The sequence below is a fragment of the Zalophus californianus genome, chromosome 15 (genome assembly GCF_009762305.2).
Source record: "Zalophus californianus isolate mZalCal1 chromosome 15, mZalCal1.pri.v2, whole genome shotgun sequence".
Classification (NCBI taxonomy): domain Eukaryota; kingdom Metazoa; phylum Chordata; class Mammalia; order Carnivora; family Otariidae; genus Zalophus; species Zalophus californianus.
Genome location: NC_045609.1, coordinates 18,458,671 through 18,486,514, shown reverse-complemented (window position 1 = coordinate 18,486,514; position 27,844 = coordinate 18,458,671). Strand labels below are relative to the sequence as shown.

The 27,844-nt window shown below is 39.4% G+C and overlaps 1 protein-coding gene across 2 annotated transcripts in view; it reads right to left on the bottom strand.

Annotated features, from left to right (window-relative positions):
- The window catches only part of NUP133 (nucleoporin 133), a 59,284-nt gene that overhangs the window by 21,304 nt on the left and 10,136 nt on the right, over positions 1–27,844 (bottom strand). For both annotated transcript variants that reach the window (XR_003520342.1, XM_027596286.2), the window contains exons 7-15: positions 26,890–27,045; positions 26,512–26,582; positions 21,773–21,920; positions 20,639–20,786; positions 19,527–19,684; positions 16,084–16,175; positions 10,121–10,284; positions 9,168–9,262; positions 4,247–4,471 (exon numbers count right to left, since the gene is read on the bottom strand). Coding sequence is in view for 1 of the 2 variants with exons in the window: in XM_027596286.2 (XP_027452087.1) it covers positions 4,247–4,471; positions 9,168–9,262; positions 10,121–10,284; positions 16,084–16,175; positions 19,527–19,684; positions 20,639–20,786; positions 21,773–21,920; positions 26,512–26,582; positions 26,890–27,045 (1,257 nt within the window). In the remaining variant the exon portion in view is untranslated. The remainder of the gene's footprint in view (positions 1–4,246; positions 4,472–9,167; positions 9,263–10,120; positions 10,285–16,083; positions 16,176–19,526; positions 19,685–20,638; positions 20,787–21,772; positions 21,921–26,511; positions 26,583–26,889; positions 27,046–27,844) is intronic.

The window sequence follows — 27,844 nt, the reverse complement described above, 5'->3', positions numbered from 1 at the left end:
TATTCCTAAGGTACTACTCATGAATTATGTATCCAACTGATAATTTCCAGATCCTTCCTTTTTTTCCCCCCAGTTAACTGGAAAATGCAGGTATACTGAATTAACTAGTATGCTTTCCACTTTGATCCAAATGCAGGAAAAGGAATCAGGCTCTTACTCAATTCTTTCAAATAATTTGTTAGTAACTTTTTTAAAAATTTGCTTTGCCATGTAAAAGTGTGCATGAACAAAAACTAAAAAAGAACACAAAAGTTACAACAGTGTGATTGTGAAAGGAATCTATACACCTTAAGGATCCTACCTTTTCCCCTTCAAACCCCAATAACCTCTCAAACCTGAGGCCCTGAGAGGCTTACAACCCCCATTTCCAAATTCCTTTCCTCTAATAAACCTACTAACTCTCCTTACAGTACTCTAATCCTTCTAGTCAAAAAGCCATACGGTTCTGGGTAGATGAGAGTAGGGAGGGCCAGAGACAGGAAGATTACCCATTTGCAAAAAGAGAGTGGACTTAAACCTGAGCTATAGAAAAGGCAGATTTACTTCAGAGAAGAACTGAGGACTAGGCAACATGCAAGTTGAAAGGAAGGAGCAAATAAACAGGGAAAAATGAAAATACAAGAGTGTGTGAGTGGGACCACAAGCAGGTCTAATAGAGTGAATTGAAAGAGGGGTAGGAAAGACCTGCGGGAAGAATTTAAACTTAGAATAAAGAATCTTTCTTTTATGAAACTAAAGGAGGAAAAGAATCCAGACACATGAAGATGGAAAAAAGAAACAAGAAATACGTACCTTATGGCCTCCTATTATTTTAGTGGTAGACACTAAGATGGCCCTCTGGATTCCCAACTTTAAAGCACATGCCCTGTATAATCCTTTCCTTTTGCATGTGGAGGGAGGGTGTCATGAAAATGGCTTCAAAGAGCTGAGAACAACCTCTGGCTAAAAGCCAGCAAGGAAATGAATGCTGCCAACAACCACGTGAGCATGGAAGAGGAATCTGAGCTCCAGACTAATAAATAACTGAGAAACCCAACTGCTTAAAAATAAGCTACTATTCAAGAGGACTGACCAGACCTGAGAGACTCCAAAACAGCAGCAAGGCCTATTTCAAATAGCCACAGATGTCCACCACATGAAAGCTAACATGCTGACCATAAGGGACATGAGGAAAGTCCTCTGTCTCCAACGTATTTGTCATAAGGTGTGAGCAGCCATCTGTTCTTTATTTATGTTTCCAGAAACCCAATAACTTTGGAGATGTATTCACATAGAAAAAAAAAACATATATTAGAAACAAAAAGGAGACAGCTCTGAAATGACTCAGTGACAAAATGTGTGAGACATTTTAGCAGCTAAAGAGGTGGTCAGGAGTTTACTGAAAGTGAACTCCGTTATAAGCCATTATTGCAAAATGACTGACATTAAAATAGGAACCCAGAGATAAGGGAGAAAATAAAATGCAACTTATTTCACTTTAATTTTTTTCTCCTGATTAAAGATTAATAATAGCCAGGTAAAGTTAAGGAAGCTTAGAGTTATCTAGTTAAAATAATAGGAACAAGCAGGGTAACCCAAAAGATGAGGGAATTAGCATCTTCAGGGCAGAAAATAAGTGAACATAAATTTGGTTTCAACAGTTACTCAAATAGACTGAATAAGATTTTAAAGGCATACGCCAGACCAGAATTTAAGACCAGAGATACCAAACAATTGCTGGTATCAGTTAACTCTAAAAGTTTATAAATTCCAAATTCACTTGAAATCATGAGTCCAGATTCAAGGATGAGATAGGAAATATAGCTTATTCACTGAAGTTCTTTATACTTCTAACAGACAAGACAGATAAACAAATATGCTGAATGAAGGAAAAAACAGAACTTCACAAGTAACCTTCATGAGTCTTTTATTAGCACCTAATTCTACTGAAGTCTAAAAAATTATCCAAATGCAACTGAACTGAATTAAAATAAATGGAAGTTGAGTATATTAATAAATATGAAGGGATTCCCTAGACTTCCTAAAAAAAAAAAAAAAAAGCCAGACGGTTCTTATAGACTCGCTCAGGATCTCGGAATTATCAACGAAGCAGTCTTCCCTATCCACCCCATCGTCCCCAATCCATACACCCTCTCCCCACCATTGCACCCCCACCATGTACATCACTGTCTTAGACCTTAAGGATGCATTCTCCAATGTTCCCATCTTCCCAGAATCCCAAGACCTTTTCACCTTTCCCTGGACTGACCCCAACACCTGACACTCCCAACAGTTAACTTGGACAGTTCTCCTGCAGGGTTTTAGGGATAGCCCCCACCTCTTCGGACAAGCTCTGGCATCAGATAACCTCTCCCTCCCAAATAGTACTCTTATCCAATATGTAGGTGACCTTCTCCTCTGTAGCCCTTCTTGGCCCACTTCTATTTCTGACACCATCACTCTCCTCCCCTTCTTACACAACAAAGAGTTAGGGCCAAGTGCAGACACCTGTGAGTTTTGTCTGTAAGCTTGGCTGGAGGTGGGGGAGTGAGGGCTTTGCACAGATTTCCTTTCAGATTGGTTAGATGATGGAATTTGAGGAAACTGTTTTTCTTTCTTTCATTCAGATTTTGGGGATATTTCCTAGATTTAAAAAACAACAACAACAAAATAAAACAAAAAAGTGCTTTGCCTTACATCCTTAGACAAAAAACTAACCCAAATATGTAAGAACAAGGCATTCTTAGAACTAAATACATTTCTGGAATCAACAGAAAACCTGAACATAGTTCAGTGTCTTAAATTATTTTTAGGTTATAGTACATGAAACATAGCTGACCCTTAAACAACACAGGTTTAAACTGCATGGGCCCACTGATGCACATATTTTTTTTGATACAGTACAGTACTGTGAATTTATTTTCTTCCTTATGTAAATTTTAACATTTCCTTTAAGAATACAGTATGTAATACTGTATGTAACATAAAAAATGTGTATTAATTCAACTATTGGTAAGGCTTCCGGTCAACAGTAAACTATTAGTAGTTAGTTTTGTTTTTTTTTTAAAGATTTTATTTATTTATTTGACAGAGAGAGATAGTGAGAGAGGGAACACAAGCAGGGGGAGTAGGAGAGGGAGAAACAGGCTTCCTACAGAGCGGGGAGCCCGATGCAGGGCTCGATCCCAGGACCCTGGGATCATGACCCTAGCCAAAGGCTGACGCTTAACAACTGAGCCACCCAGGCACCCAGTAATTATAGTTTTGGAGAGTCAGAAGTTATACACAGATTTTCCACTGTGCAAGGGGACTGGCATGTTGTTCAAGGGTCAACTGTATTAAGAAGAGAAAAGGACTTCTTGGCATAGCCTGTTAGATGCTAGATTATAGCTAGACTGTGGTAGGAAGGAAATAAAAATGAAACTGAGCAAATAGAGTTAAAAGTTCCCCAAATGTAAAAAACAATTACAGGGAGGGAGTAAAGTCTCCCTGCCCCTGCATGAAGTTGTAAGAAGTTGCACAAGAACAAGAGCTATATGCTATTATCACAATAGTCAGCTGCCACTAGTTGGCCAGCATCTTAAATCTTTTCTTCCTCTGATGTTTATAGCGGGTTTTTCTTTTCCTTGGAAAATAAATGATTTTAAAAGCAAGGTAGATAGTAGGATCCTAGCAGGTAGTGAGCAGAGTTTAGTGAAGGGCCCGTTTGTGGTGGTGCTGGCAGGGGCCAGGGGATCTACATAGGAAGGTGCAGCATCCAGGGCTAGCAACAGGGGAGCCACTACGAAGGCCAGGCGTGAAGGGGCACTGGGTGGAAGCAGTTACTGGAAACGTGGAGAGCAGCCAGCGAGAAGCTGCAGTCTCTGACAGAAGGCACAGCAAACTGCAGTGGAAGCAGGGAAGGAACGAGGCTGGGGGAATAACAGATAGAACAAAAAATAATAGATAACCACTCCCGGCCTGATAGTGCCTCACCGTTATCAAAGACAACAGGAGGGCAAAGGAACCCACTGACGAGATGCCCTCTAGAGGGGGCAGCGTCAAGAGTGGATTTGGAGAGGCAAAAGGAAAACATCCAGCAGACAGTAGAGAAGACTTAGTCAATTTTGCAAGCTCTAACTTACAGGGAATGTGCTAAATAAACATGGAGTCCTATTTAAAATTTCAATGAGATTTTTTTGTGCTCCATCTTTTCCCTGTTTGAGGCATGATCAACAAATGGCATAGCTCTAAAAAGCCACGTTAAAGGCAAAAGAACTCCTCTTACTTCTCTAAAAAAGACATCTGCGGGAGTCAGGTTGGATGGGATTTCACAATCCCTCTTGTTTAAAGCAATCATGATTGCTGTGTTCAGCAGGTCCGAGAGCCTGGAGTGGTAGTTCTTGAGAACAATGGCGGCTGATAACTTTTCCGCATGCTCGCAGAGCAACAGTCGAGTTGCCATGGGCATCCCTCTTACTGCAAAAGTGCCAAGACGTCCAAATAAGCCAACCTGGGGAAAATACAAACACATGTTCTTAGGAAACATTTACAGTAACACACGAAATAATGCAGGCTCATCTCCACCAGAAGCACAATGGGTACAGAGCTGTTGGCCTTAGGTGTCCCCCAGAGAGCACCTCAGCTATCTTCTCCTTTCCACCGTTTTACACCCGCACACACACAACTTCAGCCAGAGCCACTAGCCCCTTTGTAAGTACCAATGTTCCTCTTCTGAGATTAGGGTCATTCCACTACTCTTATTTCTCATTATTTATGGTTATCAAAAGCGTAAAATTGCTCTTTTCTACCTAACTCCCCAAGATTCTAGATCTTTGTGAACTAGACACTCCGCAGTCTCCATCTTCAGCGATTACTTTCCACAACCTGAAAGTCACAGGAAGGGGGCGAGAGTCCACGCTCCCTTGCACTCCCACCTGTGCCTGGTCCCCATCTCTGACGTTACTCTGGGGGTCCCTCTTAGCTTTCTCATCTGAGAAAGCATCAACAGCCCAACTAGGAAGAAGCCAACAGACACATCTAAATACGGAATACTCTTCTACACTTTATTGCTGAGTGACTTGATTTTTATATGTTGAGGTTTATTTTAAATATAGTACACAGTAAACAAAATAAACAATGCCCCAAATCCCCAGAGAAGTCCTACGACATGGGTGAAAAACACACATGGTTAGAAAACTTTTTTTTTTCTGAATTAGGTTTCTTTTATTACAATGAGCTTAAGGAAATAATAAGGAATCTACCTTTTGCTAAATGGGCTAAAATGGTTTTATACAAATCCCCCATGAGGTTAGGTGACAGTCTTCTTTACTCTTTTTTTTAAAAGCATAAAGATAGCCCTACAGTGTGTAAATGGGAAGCCCCAGGAGAAGGCTGCTTCCCATACAACAAACATCAGAATCATGGAGGAACAAGAGGTAATTACAGTGAAAAGCCAAAACAACTTGTGTCTTGGAAGTGTGGTTCACACATGTGTGTCAAGAACAAAAACTGCAGTATCAGCCAACTGAAAACAAAAGATAAAAGATGACATTCATGGGTCTTTTCCCTTTTTCTCTGTGCAAAAACGCTCTTTCATTTTTTTCTAAATGAGAGAAGACCGTTTCTTTTTTGAAGATTTTATTTATTTATCTGACAGAGACAGAGAGAGCACAAGCAGGGGGAAGAGCAGAGGGAAAGAGAGAGAAACAGGCTTCTCCGCCGAGCAGAGAGCCTGATATGGGGCTCGATCCCAGGACCCTGAGATCCTGACCTGAACTAAGAGAGACGCTTAACCGAATGAGCCACCCAGGAGCCCGAGAAGATGGTTTCTACACTGTGACCTGACATGAAAATGCTGTGTGCCCAGGGTGCCACGCCCAGCAGCACCTCTCATTGACTGCCATTGTGAGCAGAGACTCTGGACAATAAGAGGATGAACATGACCTCCCCTGGCTGGAGAACCATTTCTTGCCACTTTGCTGCTGAATTCACTCATGAAGCTGTTCAAAGAAAAGCTGCACCTGACTTCTGAGAATCTACAGCAATTATATATAAAGACTATCGACTAAGAGGACAGCACACGTGAACCCTTCCTTCAGAGAACACAACCAAAAGAGAGTGGGTCTGATAAACTGGGGCCAGAATGAAGGATAATACTGTAGGTCAGACCTCAAGGCTCTCAGGAACATCATCTACCATCCCAAATGAATACCAAAGCCAGGAAAGAGGGTGTGAAGCTCTGACCCATGAAAGAGAACAATACAAAACATTTAACAAAGGCATCTCTTCCCAACATGCTACCCCCCTGAGGTTCAACCAACAGTGCAGGGCTTGCCTGGCATAATGTGGACACCAGAACCCTCAGTTGAACTTGGTCTGCCACCTTTGATTCCCCATGTTGCAAAGAGAACTGGAACCCTCCTCCTGCTTTTCCTTCACAGAACACAAGATAAAGGGAGAACTGACCAAGATTGTGGTAGGTCACCATTCTGGAAATGTCTCCACCACATTGTCCATGGCGAAAGCGGAGAGCCTGGCTTGCACACTGGTTAGAAAACTTAATAGTATGGAGAGGTAAAAGTCCCCAGCCCATTTCCTACTGGAGCTGCAGTTAAATTTCCCTGCTATCTTTATAAGCTTTTGTGGCATTCATATGCTAGGAGGCATTTTTTTTTTTAACACAAAGGGGTCACACTATATATATTGTTCTGTACCTTGTTTTGATAGCATCTTATTTTTTCACAACACATTTAGATACACTTTTTTTTTCCTCATTATTTTTAAAGACCATGGAATAGGTTGCTGAATCAATCTGGCTTAGTTTATTCACCCCGTTCACCTGGTTATTTTAAAATAAGAGTTGCATTGTCTTTTCTGATTTGAATTCTCTTCCTGGTTCCCTCATAAATATTGAAAATGTAGTTTTTACATGAGGGAATTCTGCTTGCCTCAGCGCGGCAGCACTGCCAGTGAAGTGATGTCTACACATGAACTCACTTGGGCCCCAAGACAAAGAGAAGCGCAGTAACACCCTGCCTCTAAGCCTCTCTGCACTACGTGTGAGGACATATGCTTCCCTCAGTGCCAGAAAACTGCAGGCAAAGGCACTGTCCTGAGGCCTGGATATTAATTCTCATCCCCTTTAGCATGAGATATGGCCTTGTTGGCACAGAGTCTGGCTTGAGGAGGAGAGCCTCATATTCAGAAGTATTTCCTTAGGGGCGCCCGGGTGGCTCAGTTGTTAAGCATCTGCCTTCGGCTCAGGTCATGATCCCGGGGTCCTGGGATGGAGTCCCAGCGTCGGGCTCCTTGCTCCGTGGGGAGCCTGCCTCTCCTTCTGCCCCTCCCCCTGCTTGTACTCTCTCTCTCTCTCTCTCTCTCTCTCTGACAAATAAGTAAATAAAATCTTAAAAAAAAAAAGTATTTCTTTAGATACAAGTGTCTGGTTACACAATTATTTACATTAATAATAATTAACAATTAATAATATGCTCTAAAATATTAAAGGTAATTCAAACATAAAGGCACAGCCAGAGTGGGATTTTTAGATCCAGCTAGATATTACCTTGCAATGGACACTGCCTCCAAGAGTTGAATGACTCCAGCAGGGTTTCTGAAGCCTGGGGAGGCTGTGCCAAGAGATACGGCAACCACTCCTGGTCCATGGCTCTCTCAACCCTCTGATAAATTAGTGTGTCCTTGGTGTGGCATATTAAGGCATGAACTCCTTCCATCCCAGTATGCACATCCTCCTGCAACATGACTTTGGCACTCCTCCCATCAAGAGGTAGAATCCATCTCTCAATCCTTTTCATCTGGGCTGGCCTGGTGACTTGCTTTGACCAATGTCACTTTGGTGGAAGCAACATTTTGTGACATCTAACGTTAAGACCTGAGGAAGACTACAGCTTCTAAGTTCATCCCCGTGAGGGCTGCCCTGAGACCACAGGAAGCCAGTGCAGCCTAAAGGAGGATTAGAGACTAAGTGGAGGAGAAGAACCATGTGGCCCAGCTGACAAACTGACATCAAATGTCAGGTAAGAGAAGCTTGGGGACCTTCCAGCTCAGCCTACCCTAAATGCAGTTCAAGGAGTGGCCCCAGCTAAAATTCACAGAAAAACCGCCCAGGTACCCGAAAGAAATGTTTTAATCCACCACATTTTGGGGTGGTTTGTTAGGTATTAATAGTTAACTGATACACTTGACTAAATAAACAATTACATAAGAAAATGTTGTGTTTTTCCCCCCATTAATTTGTAGTCTATCTAAACCACTTAAAAAAAAAGGAGAGAGACCTGAATGATTGGAGTGCCCTTGCCAAGACAATAAAAGTAGACAGGAGCCAAACCATACATTACAACTGAAGCAGAATGTGGAATTAAGAACAATCAAGGTGTTTCTGGAATCATCTAGAATTGCACTGTCCAATAAGGTAGCCACTATCCACCAAAGGTGCTCAGCAGCCACCTGTGACTACTGGCTACTGAGTAACACAGATATAGAACATTCCCATCACCACAGAAAGTTCTATTAGACAGCATCAGAATCTCTTTAACATGAAGGCATTATTGATTTTGGAAAAAGTAAGCGAAAGTGGGATTAAATGCATTCATTTGGATATATAATATGCCTGGGAGCCACTACTGATCAACAAGGCAGAGATGGGTGACACTGTGTAACAATTCTGTCTAGCAGTAAAAACATATTCTAATTTTAGGCCCAATATAAATGAGGATACTCCATTAAAAACAAAACAAAAAACCACAAACTTTAAATAAGGAATCGATTCTAATGGCACTTCAAAACTATAAACCCATATATCAAAATCTGTCATCACCTTAATATTCTTCACTATCTTTTCAATAATACAAAGGCAATTCATGAAAACCCAAGTTTACTTAAAAGCACATAGGTATCAAAGAATGTCAAAATAAAGATGAAACATTTCTGTGGAAATACACTGTTTTTCTTCTTTTTAGTCTGTTTTCCGTGCAGCTTTTATACTTGAATAGCTCCCTCTCCCCCACCAGCCCTGGACTTTCCTACTTTGAAGTCAGCAAAGAAAATGGAAAACACTAGTCATGTCCGACCTCACAAAACACCTCAGAATAAGAAAGGATCTCCCATTATCCTGGAGAGAGCTGACAAAAGACACAGTAAAGCCTGGTGTCCTGGCCATCCCTGTCCATAGCAACTAGGATGCTTACTTGGTGAATAAAGTCCATAAGGAAAGAATGGGCTTTCATCTTGTCTTCTAGCTGGTGAAGAATAATCAGTGATGTATTGCTAAACCCAGGTGCTTCTGTTGAAACATAATAACAAAATTTAAACACATAACATACTAGCTTTACAATAATTACTGCTATTAAAATAAAAAGTTAAAAAATATACCAAAGGAAACTACCAATCTTTTAATGCAACTATTTGTAACATTACCCAAGAGTTTAAAAAATTTAGAGGAAAATTTTGGGAGTCATACCATATTTATTCAAAACACAAACCCTGTTATTGTTAATCATTTATATCATTCTAAGCTTGCCAGCTCAAAATGAAGTCAAAGAAAAAAGGTAAGCGCTGATGTTTCCTTCCTAACCCTCTAATGAGGTTTAGCAAACTTGCTAAGTAGGAATTTAGAGAGAGAAATGGACATTTGAGACAGTTTGCTGGTACCTGGGAATACCGAGTGCCCGTGATGCTGTGGTGGAAGTGTAAGAAGGACAGTCACCCAGGGCAGAAACATGATATGTCCATTTCTATATGTTGAGATTTGCTCATTGCCACTCTCAGGGAAATGTATAATTTCTATTAGGCAAATACAGTGATTATACCAAAATTGCCATTTAATTTGGGAGCTAATAGGTGCCAAATGCTTACCTATGCCACCAATTTCCTTTGAGAAATAAAATGGTGAGAAAGCTAAGTAGGGCTAGTTAGTCTGCTTCACATAGAACAAGCAGGATTTGCTCCAATACTCCTTCAGTTTTTATCCTGCAGATCTGTTCTGAGCCCCTTTCAAAATCTACTGTAAGGTAAGTTATAACCTTTTAAAAAATAATAAATTCAAAAACTAAAAAAACATGCTTTGAGAGATGCTTTAATAAAAGAACCAGAATATTCTCAAAACAGATCACTCCATAATATGAAAAGTAAAAGTTCTTACCCTCAGGGACAGACTCAGCCCATCGTGGGTCGGAGGCTGGGTAGTCATCCACCAGATCTACACTGATTTGGGTAACAGCTCTGTCTAGTTCACAATCAGAATCCAAATCAGAGTGGGAGGAAAAGAGCTCATCAACCATCATTTGAGCATGACCTAGATCTTTTCTGAAATAAAATTGGAAAATAAAAATATTAAAGGAGGCAAACCATTTTCAAAATTCACCATGAAAAAGTTAACTACAGGGGTGCCTGAGTGGCTCAGTCAGTCAAGCATCTGCCTTCGGCTCAGGTCATGATCTTGGGGTCCTGAGATCGAGCCCCGCATCCAGCTCTCTACTCAGCAGGGAGTCTGCTTCTCTCTCCCTCTGCCTCTCCTCCCGCTGGTGTTCGCTCATGCTCTCTCTTGTGCTCACTCTCCCCCTCTCTCAAATAAATAAATAAAATCTTTTTAAAAAGAAAAAGTTAACTGGAACAGTCCCCTATTTTAGTCCAAAGTTATCTTTTTAAAAAAAGACTGATCTATTTATTTGAGAGAGAGAAAGAGAACGAGCATGCAGGAAGGGGAGAGGGAGAGAATCTCAAGCAGACTACCCGCTGAGTGCAGAGCCCCACATGGGGCTCAATCTCACCACCAGCAAGATCATGACCTGAGCGGAAACCAAGAGTCAGACGCTCAACCAACTGAGCCACCCAGGTGCCCCAAAGTTAACTACTCTTAGTAACATTTATTTAAAAGGGATACAACTATTACGCATTTATTAATTCAACAAATACATGTTGAGTACTTACAATATGCTAGGCACTGGAGGCAGAATGACAAGACATTAAAAAACACTCTAAGACTTCACAAAGGACACAGTGTCACAAGAAGCAGAGAGTTAAACAAGTAGTTACATGTACACTGTGACAGAAAAAGAACAGAGCACACAGAAGGGAAACCAAGACTGTCTGAGGGGCAGGGAAAACTTCCTGGAAGAAGAGGTGCATAAGCAGAGGCCTACAGCTGAGGAAGAGGAGCAGCGAGGCTGAGGGGACTGTGGGGAGGGGCACACGGTGGCAGAGAGCACACGTCACATGTGTAAGTATGTCCGTATCTTAGCAAAGAACTGAAGCCATGGGGAGGATGAGATCGCCCAGGGAAGAAAGGGGGAAGTAGGCTTCCAGGGCAGACTCTCAGAAACACCACCAATTAAAGGACAGAGTACATAAAACGTCATACACCATGTTATGGAGTTCTAGGCACTAGAAGGCCTAAGAAGGCACTTCTTAGGCACTAAGAAGAAAGTGTCACGATCTGTTCTATTTTCTCAAAAGATCATTTTATGATAAGGAAATAGGGGATTGGACAGGAGCAAGAAAAACCCAGTTAAGAAGTTATTGCAGAAATTCAGACAAGAGAAGAAGGGAGTCTCCACTAGCAGTAGCTGCAGAGGAGAATGGAGACAAGTAGACAGGTTTGGGGGAAAAAAAAGAGATATAAGGTAAATACTGGCAACTCCTTGGATCTGATATATTTTTGCTCTGAAACTGAATGGATTATGGTAGGACATTTTTGCCAGTGGCAGAAACAGCGGGTAAAAAAGAAAGAATAAGCTTTGGAGAAGACAAGCAGGGCTGTGGGTATGTCGAAACTGAGATGCCTGTAGAATATACAACTGCTTTGGAACAGTCTTCATTTGTATATAATGACCTAGAGCATGGTAGATTGGTGTTTCTTTGGCAAATGAGGTCAAGGAAAGAGAAGAAAAATCAGGGAGTAGAGAAAGAAATTATGACAGACAATGGCAAAGGCAGACAACTTTTCAGGCAGTTTCGTTATAAACAGGAACAAACAAAAGGGGTGGGAGATCAAAGGGGGACACAAAGTCAAAGACTGGTTTGTTTGTTTTTTTTAAGATTTATTTATTTGAGAGAGAAAGAGAGATCACAGTGGGGGGAGGGTCCGAGGGAGAGGGAGAAACACAAGCAGACTCAGCACAGAGCATGGAGCTCAACAGGGGGCTCCAGCTCACAACCCTGAGGTCACAGCCTGAGCCAAAACTCAGAGTCAGACACTAACTGACTGTGCCACCCAGGCGCCCTGCCCCTGGTTTTTTTTTTTAAATGACATAGTAAATATGATTCATGGCTGGTGAGAAGAACCCAGCACAAGAGAGGTCAAAGATACAGAAGAGGAAGAACAAAACACATAGTCTCAAGAGAAGCAGGAGACTGTGGCATTCAAAACAAGGACAAAGAGGGGTGCCTGGATGGCTCAGTTGGTTAAGCATCCAACTCTTGATTTCAGCTCGGGTCGTGATCTCAGGATTGTGGGATCGAGCCCCATGTCAGGCTCTGTGCTCAGCAGGGAATCTGCTTGAGATTTTCTCTCTCCCTCTCCCCCTCCCTTCTGCTCGCTCACGCACACGTTCTCTAAATATATAAATAAAATCTTTAAAACAACCAAAAAAGACAGGGATTCTTCTTAGAAAGAACACCCCTTCCTACTTTATAGGGAGCAAAAGAGGAAAAATAGCTGAGGCTCAGGTAAGTTTGTAGGTATTAAGTCCAGGGAGTTGCTATCTGATGGCTTCTATTATCTCTGTGAAGTAGGAGGCTGAGTCCTCTTGCTAGGTATGGGAGAAGAGGCAGAGAAATGTAAAAGGTGGAGGAGAGTTAGGAAAGCACTGAAATGGACTCTTGGTAGAACAAGAGAAGGAACTGAATAGAGAAACATAGAAAAACTGACTAAAAGTGTTAGGCCAAGCTGAAGCTAGAAGCCTGGTTATGCTACAGGTTATGGGAGTACAAAGTTGACTATGGCACGATAATCAATAATTAACTATTTCAATTAACAGAATAAGTCTCTTAAAGCTCTCATGAGCAAAAAAGCTTATATTTATATTGAGTCAAGTGAAAATCAAAATAATATAAAAATTAATTTCAAAGAAACCATGCCATAGAAATAGCAATATTAACCTTAGCAAAAAACTAAACACAGAACATTTTTGAATGCAGTCTACTCATTTCAACCCCCAGGGAGCATTTGGCAATGTCTGAAGATAATTTTGGCTGTCACAAGTTGGGGGAGGATGCTACTGGTACCAAGTGGGAAGAGGCCAGCGATGGCTGCTACACATTCTACGATTCACAGGATAGCTCACAATAAAAAATTGTATGGCTTCAAATGTTAACAGTGATGAGGAAGCAAAACCCTGCTTTGAAAGTATGATTCCACTTGTTAAGAGTCCAAATCTTTAAGACTATTAATAGGTTCACACCACCCCAGAAATGGTTACTTGTTAACCTCACAGGGTAAGTTGAAGGCACAGCTGTGCTAGAGATCCATGACCCTATTCCTAAGGTTACTATACTCTCAGGACTTCAGGTCAGGGGATTCCTCTTCCTGCTTAATAATCTTCCCCTATAGAACATTTAGAAATGACTATATGGGGTTGAACAGCATCCCTCCAAATCGCATTCACCCAGAACCTCAGAATGTGACCTTATTTGGAAATAAGTTTTTGAGTATATAATCAGTTAAGTTATGATGAAGTTATACTGAATTAGGGTGGGCTCTAAATCCAATGACTGGTGTCACTATTAGAAGGACATGTAAAGGCAGACACACAGGGAAGAAGACCATGTGGTAAGGGAGACAACTGGAGTGATCCAAGTGCAAGCTGAGGAATGCTGATGATTGCCAGCAACCACCAGAAGCTAGGAGAGAAGCAAGCAAAGATTCTTCCCTAGAGCCTTCAGAGGAAGCATGGCCCTGCTGATACCTTCATTTTGGATTTCAGGACTCCAGAACTGTGACAAAATAAAGTTCTATGAGGTCACCCGGTTTGTAGTGATTTGTTACAGCAGCCACAGGAAACTAATATAAGGACTACAGTAACTTGCTCCATTATCATTTAAATTTTGAGATGCCACAGGTCTGTCAAAATTGTTAAGGGACCAACTTGCGCAAGACAGGATCATAGTATTTTAATCCAAATCTTGGCAGTAAGACTGAACACCTTGCAATAGAGCAAAATTAAAAGCATATATATATATATTTTTTTTTAAAGATTTTATTTATTTGACAGAGAGAGATATGGCAAAGAGGGAACACAAGCAGGGGGGGGTGGGAGAGGGAGAAGCAGGCCTCCCGCGGAGCAGGGAGCCTGATGTGGGGCTCAATCCCAGGACCCTGGGATCATGACCTGAGCCGAAGGCAGTCGCTTAACGACTGAACCACCCATGCGTCCCTAAAAGAATATATTTTAAAAACAGAATCAAAAAAATTGTCTAATGGTGCCCTCTTCTGGATGAGAAACTAAGCTCAGTAGATCATTATGATGGCACAGAATTGTGTGTGTGTTTTTTAAGAATTTATTTATTTGAAAGAGAGAGAGAGTGCACAAGCAGGGGGAGGAGTAGAGGGAGAGGGAGAAGCAGACTCCCCGGTGAGCAGGGAGTCTGATGTGGGGCTCATTTGCAGGACCCTGGGATCATGCCCTGAGCCAAAGGCAGACACTTAACCAACAGAGCCATTCAGGTGCCCTGATGGCACAGAATTGTAAAACTTTACTTGCTATCCCTTCTGTGGGAGTGAGCTCCTATGCATCAAAAACCAATATGAGTGAGACTATGGGATCACAAGCTGAGAACTGGGCGATATGGAGGTAGTAAACTCTGAATATAACTTTAAAACAAAGATCTGCCAGATAAACTAATGATCCTTCAGACAGTCCAACGGACACCCCACTCAACACTTCACAAAGGAAGAAACAAAATTCCAGGAATGTTAAGCAATCTGTCCAAAGTCTCACACAGCTACTTGGGGCAGAGCAAAGGCTAGATCTCAATTTTCCTTAGTGTTCATTCAAATGTGAATTTACTATACCTTTTAAGGAAGGTACAGGATATGCAGAATAAATGTCTAGGACAAATGACTGAACTGGCTTTAAAACCAGAAGTATCAGGTCAGCAAGTGTGGCAAACTGAGTATCATTCCCCTTCCATATGCACACTCCCTAGCAGCACCCTCCCATGGAGGGGGAGGGAGGGCTCGCCCCTGTGACTTGCTATGGCCAATGGGATATCGGCAAATATGACCCAAGCAGAGATATGAAAAGCACTTGTACACTGAGGCTTGCTCTCTTGCCACTCCTGGAACTCTGAGATATGTAAACCTGCTAGATGATGAGAGGGCACATGAGCAAAGAAATGACGAGAGCCCCCAAAATGTGAGCAAGTCTAGCCGGGATGGCTGGCAGCTGATCATGGACAGTGAATCCAAATGGGAACCATAAAATGGCCACCTGAGCCCAACCCCAAATAGCCAGATGGCAGAATCATGAGCTGTATTAAACAAGCCACTATGTTCTCTGGTGATTTTGTATGCAACAAAACCCAATGAATAAGCCAAGTCTAATTTCTTTATAACATCATAACAAACCTTTGTATGCAACTTATTTGCCTTCACAGTATACATAAAACATGCTTGCTAGATGTCTTTCATGATCACTATTTTTAATAGCACATTGTTATCCATTAAGTGGAGAGGGTATGTTACATCATGTTTTTCCTAGACTAACTGGAAGACTCTTGTGGCTACCAAGTTCAGAATAAGTTTGTTAAAGCACTGAGAAGCTCAGAAAAACATTTTCTCTTTGGTGGCATCATTCCTCCACCTTGCTCCCACCAGTCAACAAATAAGTAGCATATATCAGTAAAAGGTCCTCAGACATAAAATAAATTAAGCCATCATTTAAAAACTTTTCATACCGGGTGCCTGGGTGGCTCAGTTGGTTAAGCAACTGCCTTCGGCTCAGGTCATGATCCCGGAGTCCTGGGATCGAGTCCCACATCAGGCTCCCAGCTCAGCAGGGAGCCTGCTTCTCCCTCTGATCCTCTCCCCTCTCATGCTGTTTCTCTCTCTCTCTCTCTCTCTAATAAATAAATAAAATCTTTGAAAAAAAAAAAAACTTTTCATACCTGCAGTATTGCAGAAAAGCAGCTTTTAACAATTTGGTTTTATCCTCCTGGGCAATGGTTTCATTCTTTGTAGAAGCCTCAAAAACCATACTCTGTCAAATAAAAAACTGTAATTTAGAGGTGAAGGTATCAGAATATACCGAATTGTTGGACTAAAAACCGGACCCACCTATGACAGCAACAACACAGACACATAAGCTATTTACCATGTTCTTCATATACCAGCAGTTTACTTAAGACGTTTACTGAAACAAGATTAAATGGACTAAATGATCAACTAAAGTCTTATCAAAAAAGTATATATAACCACAGGAATCCTGAAAAATAAAAAACTGGAGGAGGTATCACAATCCCGGATACCAAGTTATACTACAAAGCTGTAGTAATCAAAACAGTATGGTACTGGCATGAAAACACACAGATCAATGGAACAGATTACAGAGCCCAGAAATAAACACAATTATATGATCAATTAATCTTTAACAAAGGAGGCAAGAATATGCAGTGGAAAAAAGACCATCTCTTCAACAAATGGTGTTGGGAAAACTGGACAGCTACATGCAAAATGAAACTGGACCACTTTCTTACACTATACATAAAAATAAACTCAAAATGTGATTAAGGACCTAAATGTGAGGGCGCCTGGGTGGCTCAGTCTTAAGCATCTGCCTTCGGCTCAGGTCATGATCCCACGGTCCTGGGATCGGTCCTGCATCCGGCTCCCCGCTCAGCGGGAAGCCTGCTTCTCCCTCTCCCACTCCCCCTGCTTGTGTTCCTGCTCTCGCTGTCTGTCAAATAAATAAATAAAATCTTTAAAAAAAAAAAAAGGACCTAAATATGAGAACTGAAACCATAATAATCCTAGAAGAGAGCAAATGCAGTAATTTCTCTGACATTGGCTGCAGCAACATTTTTCTAGATATGTCTCCTAAGGCCAAGGAAACCAAAGCAAAAATAAACTATTGGGACTATATCAAAATAAAAAGCTTTTGCAAAATAAATGAAACAAAGCTAAAGGACAATCTACTGAATCTCATTGTAAATGACATATCTGATAAAAGGTTAGTATCCAAAATATATAAAGAACTGATAGAACTCAACACCCAAAAGACAAATAACCCAATTAAAAAATGAGAAGACATGAACAGACATTTCTCCAAAGAAGACATCCAGATGGCCAACACATGAAAAAATGCTCAAAATCACTCATCAGGGAAATGCAAATCAAAACCACAATGAGGTATTACCTCACACCTGTCAAAAAGGCTAAAGTCAAAAACAGAAGAAACAGTTAAGTGTTGGTGAGGATGTGGATGAAAAAGGAACCATTGTACACTTTTGGTGAGAAGGTAAACTGGTGCAGCCACTGTGGAAAACAGTATGGAGATTGCCCAAAAAATTAAAAACAGAACTATCATATGATCTAGTAATTCCACTACTGGGTATTTACCCAAAGAATACAAAAACACTAATTCAAAAATATATTATGAACCCCTATGGTTATTACAGCACTATTTACAATAGCTAGATTATGGAAGCAGCCCAAGTGTCCATCAATAGATAAATGGATAAAGAAGATGTGATATAGACATACAATGGAATATTACTCAGCCATAAAGTTTGCCATTTGCAACAAAATGGAAGGATCTAGAGAGTAAAGGCTAAGTGAAATAAGTTGGTCAGAGAAAGACAAATACCATATGATTTCACTCATATGTGGAATTTATTTATTTTTTAAAAAAGATTTTTATTTATTTATTTGACAGAGACAATGGCAAGAGAGGTTCGGAACACAAGCAGGGGCAGTGGGAGAGGGAGAAGCAGACTTTCCACCGAGCAGGGAGCCCAATGCGGGGCTCGATCCCAGGACCCTGAATTTATGACCTGAGCTGAAGGCAGATGCTTAACGACTGAGCCACCCAGGCACCCCTATGTGGAATTTAGGAAACAAAGTAAACAAAGAAAAAAAAGAGACAAAGTAAAAAACAGACTCTTAACTATAGAGAAAAAACTGGTGGTCACCAGAGGGGGGAGGTAAGTGGGGGATGGGTGAAATAGGTGAAGGGGATTAAGAGTACATTTATCATAATGAGCACTAAGTAATTTATACAATTATTGAATCACTATATTATATACCTGAAACTAGTATAACACTGTATGTTAACTACACTAGAATAAAAACAAAAATAAAAATAAATAATATGGATCAACATACAATTTTTTTTAAAAAGATATATATAATTCAGGGATTATATTTTGAGTAAAATTATCTGGGGGTTTCTTCATAACCCATACAACCTTTTATAGGTTTGCTCTTACACAATTCATTTCATTGTGTATTACTAAGAATAATGGTTGATTTCAAGCTCAAACAAGGATTTAGAAAAAATTTTAAAGAAGCAGAATACTCTAACATAGCTTCAGAACATAAGGCGATATTATAAAAATCACATGACTACAAAGGAATAAAAGTAAAAAAAATTGTTACTTTCTGTTGAAACTATCAAGTCATTTTAATTTTGAATTATAAAAATAGTCTATATAGTTCACATTCTATTCAAGTGTAAATTACCCCAAATGATATTATTTTTAGTCTCCTATAAGAGAATGATACAAATCTCCAGATCAGGGCATTTCATGTTTCAAGGTGAGAGGGAAAAAAAAAATGTTTTTTTTTCCCACTCTCCCTGCCAAAATCATCCCACAATAGCAAGAAGTGCAACCACCTGAACACCTTTGCTTCCAGCTACAACACATGAAGATGGAAACCAGAAGAATTGGCAGAGAACAGAGTAGAGAGGAGACAAGCAAACTGGTGTGTGTGGAGCAGGGACAGGTCCTGGTGGGGATTTGTGGACTATGAAAAGGAAAGTTCCAAAATGACGGTAGACGCAGAGTTTCTAGAGATTTGACTATGGGGAAAACCATACTGACGGGCATTTAAAGAGCTCCTGGAGGCTGTGAGAAGTTGGGCCAGATATAAAAGAAGAGTGAAAGCAAATATAAAATTAGTCCATTAAACACTCCAAGAGTCACATAAAGCTGAGTAATGAAGGAAATGTAATCAACATATTACTTGACTCAGTGAACCATAAGTAATATTCACACTGTCATTAAAGGAAAAAAATTTATATTGGGATGATAAAGGCAGAGGAAGGGCTAGAAGTTACCCTAAATCCTTACCTTCTGTAATAGGAAATCAACAGATGTCTAATATTGGTGAATTAAGAGATGGCAACACATGATATTACTTATATATGGAAAAAAATACCAGCAGAAACAGCTAAAAGACTTAAAAGAAGCTACTTCTGGAAAGGAGGACAAAGGAGATGAGGGAGGTAAAAGAACTATGTTTTCATCACAACTCTTTTAAAACTGTTAAACTAAAACATTTGTGGGAAATACCCTGATAAAAATCTTAAAATCTTATGGAACCACATTACCTCATTGCTGGGTCCAGCAACTGAAGATGCTAGGGAATCTTCAAGATCTTCTGCTAATATGGACACACCTTCCCTTGAAGTAATAGACACCAACCCACTGTTTCTCGAAAAAAGGATAGGAAAACCACCGCAGGAACCAGCTCCTAAAATACTATCTCCTAAAAGAAAGAAAAATACACAGACATATATAACAAAAACATGCTTTCTAAAATCTACTGCCCTAAGCAGAAAATCATCTTGATACACTAAGAACTTTTTTTTCCCTTTACAATATTCCTTCTACTTTGAACTCAGCTTTTTAATTCCAGGTCAAATGTCAGGAACCTGTTGCTACTTGAAATAGCAGGCTCTGTGTCCTTCAGTTTGGGGACAATAAAAACTAGCCTTCCAAATAGCAGTGAGTATAATAAACCAAAAAAGAAAATTATTCATTCTGCAAAACTCAGAATGACAGCTTTATCAATCCAATGGAGTCCTCTTGCCCTCTTTCTATCTTTATTTATTAAGTAGGTCAATGGAGAAGGGAAGAAAAGTCTCAGCTTGCTCAATTCCTTATTAACATTCTCCCTACCCAAAGTCAAGGCTCTTGCGTTGAAACTAGAAAATCTAGGTTCCATCCTGTTGCCTCAGTTGGATTTTGCCCTCTGCCTGATCTCTTTAGATAAAAATCCTGATTAAACTGCCTGCCTGGCTTCTTTTTCACTCCTGGCTGGCTCCCCCCACTCTCTACCGTCATTCCAGCCCTTTGCATGAGTCCAGCACCTGGGATTCTTCTTAGCCAGGGGTCTGGACAAACTTACTTAAGGAACATCATCTCAGAATAAATTAACCTAACCAGGAATAAGCAATTACTTTTCTTTGTGTCAGAGTTTTGCTTCCTGGCCTCTTATGGGGGAAAACATTACTATTTTTTTGCCCATAAATGTAACAGTTTGGGAATTTTACTACCCTTTTGATATTTCAGTAGGGTTGTGACTTCAGCTACTACTGCTCTGGTACTGTCTCAATAACACCTGGAGGCATGCTGAAAACACCACTTACAGAAAGAGAATAAAAACTGCTAAGAATGACTAATGAGTCATTAATCATCCTTTCTGAAACTGATACTGTACCTTGTGTGTTAAAGACAATTTTCTCCCGAGGAAGAGAAAACTTCCCAGTTCCTGTGGCGCACACATAGACAGCACTTTCAGTATACAGATAGGCAGTCTGATTTGAAAAGTTTGGGACCATTAACCGACACATGATCAAGTCTTCAGACTGAAAAACGTCAGATTACATTTAATGGTAATTAAAACAAAAATACTTGTTTGTGTAATTTTGTAATTTATATTTTTATACACTATCTCATAAAAATGATGAAATAATTCAGATTGTCCTTGTCAAAACCTAAACACTAGATGATTTACAAAATATGACAGGTTAAGTTTACAAACATCAATTAAGAGAAATCATTTGTCGAGTTGTAAACAATCAGCAAATTTTGAAAATTCCATGGTGGTAAGATTTTAACTAAAAGCCTATAACAAATGTGAGAAAACAAAAAGATTAATTTATTATTGATTTAAAATTGGCAAATACTTTATAAGTGACCCGTGGTGAACATTTTGGTTCTAACTTCCCTGTGAAGATATCAAGTACAAGAAAATTGAGTTAATTTGTTTATATATAAAATCAGAAGCAGAAATAGAAATACAACCTAATTAAATGAAATCAGCAAATGTTAAAAATATATACTGTTTGTTATTAAAGAAGTAATTTTATTTCTTTACCCCTCTTTTGCATTGCCTGAAAAATCTTAACACTAAGCATGTTTCTCTTGAATAATCAGAACTATAAGGTTTGTTTGAAACAAAAGGACAAATTAAACGACTTCCTTACAGTATTTAGTTACAGTCATATTAATAAAGACTTAACAAAATTAGATACTATACTATATAAGGCTAAATGAAATGAATTTACAGTTAAGCCTTTTCCTTATGAATATCATCATTATTCAATATTTACAATATTAAACGATTGCTTGCTAGCAGCTGCTTCCACTCTCATCTGTCTTTAGCTAAGGCTGTGCAAAAGAATGATTCTAAAATGGCAAACAAAATGCAATGCCTAAAAACCAGCTATTTAAAAATATTTCCAAGCCCTCCAGGTGAATCTCTCAAAAGAACCTGACCCTACAACGGTTAGGACAAACAATTCAGTACGTTACTGTCATTTTTAACTTAATTTACAGATAGAAATCTTACCTGAAAAGGTGGATTATACTGAGTGACTTCTACAGTTACCGCATCAGACATTTGGTGGCCATTATCTTCTACTGTTATCAGAGAGTAATAGATGAGACATGGATTGTCTGCTGGGTGCCATGCGGCTGCCAAAATCAGGAGCCCATCACTAATCAATGAAAAAGAAAGATCTGCAGCCTCTTGGAAGTCAGTCTGTCAGTTTCTTATAAACAGATACTAACCATATGACCTAGCAATCCCACTCCAAGATATTTAAAAATAAAAACTTACATTCACACAAAAACCTGTGTGCAAACAGCTATAGTGGCTTTATCCATAATTACCTAAAACTGGAAGCCCAATATCCTTCAACTGCTGAATAGATAAATCCTGGTAATTTTTTTTTTTTAAGATTTTATTTATTTGAGAGAAGAGAGTACAAGTGGGGAGAGGGGCAGAAGGAGAGACAGAATCCCAAGGAGACTCTGAGCTGAGCATGGAGCCCAATGCGGGGCTCAATCCCTTGACCCTGAGATCATGATCTGAGCTGAAATCAAGAGTCAGGACATTTAACCGACTCAGCCATCCAGGTACCCCAAGCTCTGGTAATTCTACAGAGTGTGCCACTACTCAGCAGTAAAAATGAAGAAACTATTGAATGCACATCAAATGCATTATGCTAAGTGAAAGAAGCCAGTCTCGAAAGGTTTTATACTATATGATCCCATTTATAGGGCATTCAGAAAAAGGCAATGTAGTTTACAGGGACTGAAAACACATCAATAGTTGCCAGGGCTTGAAAGTGAAGGGGGGTTTGATTACAAAGGGACATGAGGAAATTTTGGGGGTGATGGAACTATTCCATATCGTCATTGTGTCTTACAGTCAAATGAGTCTCCATTTGTCAATTCACTAAATTATACATTAAAACAGGTGAATTTTACTGTATATAAAATACAGCTCAATAAATCTGACTTTTAAAAAAATCAACAAATCATCAAATGCAGGACCGGCAAAGCATAGCCCTCAGGCCAAACTGTGCCCAAGTGAGTTTTTATAAATGAAGCTTTACTGGAATACAGCCATGCCCACTCATTTCTGTATTATCCATGGATGCTTTCATGCTATTACTGATAAGAGTAGAATAGCTGCAGTGAAGACCACATGCCCTCAAAGCCTAAAAGTGTCAGTTTGGGGCCCTTCAAAGAAAAGGCTGCCAAACCCTGGCCTAATCTGTTCTTGAAAGCTTACTCTGGTCCAGAGGAACACTTTGTTTCTAATTTTAACAAACAGTTATAGAAACTTCAATGTGAAAACAAACCTTGTTCTATCTTAAAGCTTATATGTTTCTCTTAAGTCTATCAAAATTGGTGCCCTCGGGGCGCGTGAGTGGCTCAGTCGTTAAGCATCTGCCTTCGGCTCTGGTCATGGTCCCAGGGTCCTGGGATCGAGCCCCACATCGGGCTCCCTGCTCCGCGAGAAGCCTGCTTCTCCCTCTCCTACTCCCCCTGCTTGTGTTCCCTCTCTCACTGGGTCTCTGTCAAATAAATAAAATCTTAAAAAAAAAACAAAACTGTTGCCCTCAACAAAGAATTAAATGGTCTCTAATCTCAACCCCTCCAAAACATTCAGTAGGATTTATTATCAGCAGCTTTCATTCAAGTCTCAGAAATATCAACGGGGGGCAAGCGCCCTCTACTGACAACTAAAAACAAGAAACAGAAAAAAAAAAAAAATGAAACCCAGCTAGTGATTAAATGACATCACTCCAAATCAAGCAATCCTAACATGGCTCTCATTTCTTTTTCCCCTGTGATCTTCACCCAGCTCCTGGACTCTTATCATTTCTATTTGGACTCTTGAAAGGAATCCAAAAATACTGGCCCAAACTTGTAACATACTGGCAGTGACCTAAAGAGCTAATATAGGATATAGAAGAATGTTTTGCATAAAAAGGAACTAATAGATTAAAGACCTAAATGTGAGATCTGAAACCACAAAACTCCTAAAAGCAAACACAGGCAGTAATCTCTTGGACATCAGCCTTAACAACATTATTTATGGATATGTCTCCACAGGCAAGCAAAAGCAAAATCAAACTCTTGCGGCTACACCAAAATAAAAAGCTTTTGCACAGTAAAGGAAACTATCAACAAAACAAAAAGGAAACCTACTGAATGGAATTTCAAAAATGATATATCTGATAAGTGGTTAGTATCTAAAATACATAAAGAAGTTACACAACAACACCAAAAAACCCCCAAACAACCCAATTTAAAAATAGACAGAGGCCATGAATAAATGTTTTTCTAAAAACATAGAGATGGCTAACAGACATGTGAAAAGATGCTCAACATCAGTATTCATCAGGGAAATACAAATCAAAACCACAATGAGATATCACCTCACACCCATCAGAATGGCTAAAATAAAAAGGACAAGAATTAACAAGTGCTGGTGAGGATGTGGAGAAAAAAGGAGCCCTCACATTGTGTTGGTGGGAATGCAAACTGGTGAAGCCACTGTGGAAAACAGTATGGAGGTTTCTCAAAAACTTAAAAACTGAAATACCAGATGATCCAATAATTCCACTACTGGGTATTTATCCAAAGAAAACAAAAACACTAATTTGAAAATATATATGCACCCCTATGTTTATTGCAGCATTATTTATAACAGCTGAGACATGGAAACAACCCCAGTGCTCATCAACGAAATGAATGGATAAAGAAGATATTACACACACACGCACATGCACACACTCACACTCACGATGGACTATTACTCAGCCATAAAAAAGAATGAGATTTTTACCATTTGTGACAACACGGATGGAACCAGAGGGTATTATGCTAAGTGAAATAAATCAGACACAGAAAGACAAATACCATATGACTTCCCTTATATGTGGACTCTTAAAAACAAAACAAATGAACAAACAGAAAAACAAAAGACTCTTAGTTGCCAGAAGGAAGATGGCTGAGGGGATAGGCAAAATAGATAAAGGGGATTATCAGGTGCAAATTTCCAGTTACAAAATAAACAGGTCAGAGATGAAAAGTACAGCCAAAAAGACAAAGACAAACAAAAAAAGAAACTGAGTGAGGTCCCAGATAATGTGGTCCTGAATGTACCAAGGAGGGAGGTAGAGTTGGCTATACCTAGGATAAGGCTCTGTATTGAAGTTACTCTAAAGACTGTATCACTGGAGTGCCACTGAGTCATGGAGACATGTCTAAAAGAATTCCTTAGAGTGGTGCTAGACCAGTTCTTTTTGACATCTTTATAAAAACATCTTCACATTTAAAAAAAAACATGAAGCAATTTTAGGTAGCAGAGATGACAGGTAGATAATCTAAATTTTGCAAATCAGTAAAAATTTAACAATAAATTTTTACATGAGTATATACAAGATAATACACTTAAGACAAAAAATCCAATTTCACATCTAAAATGAGGCTATCTGAGCTCTGTGTCAGTAATAATCTAGTAAAAGAATTTATAAGCCTATTCCCTGAAAATATATGCCTAGGTTGCATACCCGGCCAAAACGAGCAAAAGATCAAGGAGCATCAGTGAGCATGAGGAAGACAAACACTATTCTTAAATAGAAGAAAGGTATGCAGATACGGACACTCTGTATGGATCACTAGGAGAACAAGAGCTGTGTCTCACAAACCCCACAAGCATCTTGTTAGCATGACAACAGTGGGGGAGAGGAGCCTGGTCTCTGACCCAGTCCAGCAATTCTTAAGCACGTTTCTCTTCTGTTTTCAGTCCACATCTCCATTCTGAAAACTATGTGAAAATGTCTGCATCATATGCCCACGTGCGCTGTGTCCTAGCAGCAGTTCTAAATTTCTGAAAGTCTGGTAAAGATACATGAAAACAAATTAAATATATATTATTTTTACCTCTTTGATAGTTTCTATAAGGTTTTCAGAAACTATAAAGAAGGATCTTACTTTCTCAAGAGCCTAAGAAAAATTATACAGACCTGCAATATCCTTCCAAAAAACAAGTAGAATTTGTTCTACTAAATAAACTCAATTACTCTAAAACACATAAAAATTGCTCTTAACTTCTGGTAAGTTGTGTTTTGAAGAATGACAAGTCATATATTTGTACTCATTATGAACTTTCTCATGGAAGCCATGTTACAAATGGTTTTTAAGTTCCATATGACCTTTGGTATTAAAACTAAATAATCACACAGGATAAATTAACTTTATCAGACTAACCTAGGATCTTAAGCGCCACTTAGAGCATTGTCTCTAAAAGGAAATTCACTGTGAATACAAACCCTGAGTTCTCACTTGTACTGCCAAGACAAAACCTCACCCTACCTTCCTTTCTTCAATATCACCACAAACATAGGCTTACTAAAGCCAAAGGGCTGGAGAAGTATGTCTGGTATCTCCACTGAGAAGAGAAGGATGGCAGCATGGAGTACACACAGCAGCAGGGAGTGCATCTCTCAGCGTGAAGAAAGAAAAGCTCCAGCCATGAGAGCAGGAAAGATGAGTCTCAAACTAGGGCAGACAACTAATATAAGAATATGCAGCTGAAAGCTGAGAACTGCCTATATTTCTCAAATGAACCAGCATCTCTAGAAAAGGACACAAAACCATTTAGTAAGGTATAAAAGTATGACGAGAATAGCATTAGAAGAACAGATAGCAAGGTTGCTCATCATTTTACAATAAACATTATTTATCCAAACAACTACCTATATTCTTGATGACAAACTAAATGCTTACCAGTTTTGCTTCAAATCCAAATACCGAATGTTGACCCCTTCTTTAATAGCTTCATAGTTACTTTCAGATCCCTATATGAAAATATCAATAACATAAGGTCCATGAGTGTAAGGATCATTTCTTTTCACCTTTGTATTCCCAGCACCTACTAAACAGTTCAAATAGTTATTGAATAAATAATATGTGCATTTTAAAAACTACCAAGTAAATCAGTGAGCTCCAATATTTCTAGGGGTTGAACGCCATATTTCTGCTTATCTGATCGCTAAAAGCTACACTGCATTGAAATGTGTTCTAATAAATAAAACAATTAAAGAAACTAGCATTCTCATATACTCAAAAATGTGAATTACAAAGATGAGTATGATTTTTCCTTACCCAAATAGCATCAGTAATGTTTTCCTTCAGGGCTCTATTTATATCCCAACTATGTGCTTGTTTTTCTGAAGAATCATCTAATTCCCATTTACTGATGTTTGAACTTGTCAGGCTATAAAAGCTTGCTCTCTCTCTATCCCAGAGGACACTTGAAAGCTGTATGGAGAGGAGAGATGAAAAAAGTTATGTTTATAGATTTTTAAGTTCTAATGTGAATGAACTACTTTTCTGAAACTCAAATTTTACATATTTTATAAGTATTCCATTAGTAATCCTAGCAGAATTCTTTGTTTAGTATTCAAAGAAAGGAGCGATCCTAAAATGGACCTTGAAGGCAAGGTAAGATTTCCATAGGCAGAAATACAAAAGCAGACAGCCCACAAAGAGTACAGTTGTGGGAAAGTTATAAGATCTTTCAGAGAACAAGTAGTCTTGTTACATTGGAATGTAGACTATAACTAGAAAAGAAGTAGAAATAATGCTCAAATGAAAAATTAGGGACACACAGCAGAGTCCTGAATGTGAGTTTGTAAACCTAGTAAACAAGATATTATCAATGGCTTTTGAACTCAAAAGCTGTGTTATAGGAAAACAAAAGTGGCAAGTTTGTAGACAGATTATTTCACCTTTTCAAGTATATACTTGGTTATGAAGTACAGTTATGTTTTTAGTTGGGCACACGACTGTTTTGACTTAAAGCCCTAATTTTCTCCATTTCTCCCGTCACCATGTTTCTGGCCACTAATGGGATAAGGGAGGCAACAGAGAGTAAACTGAACTGGCACCAAGAGCTTAGGGGAAATTTACCAAGAGTGCAGATCAGGGCATAACAATGGAAGTAAAAGATAGGGATGAAAATGAGACATGACAGAAGTCAAATCTATAGTACCTGATAAGTACGGAATTTGCTATGGCAGGGGAGACACACACACACACACACAATGAAGAGTTTATA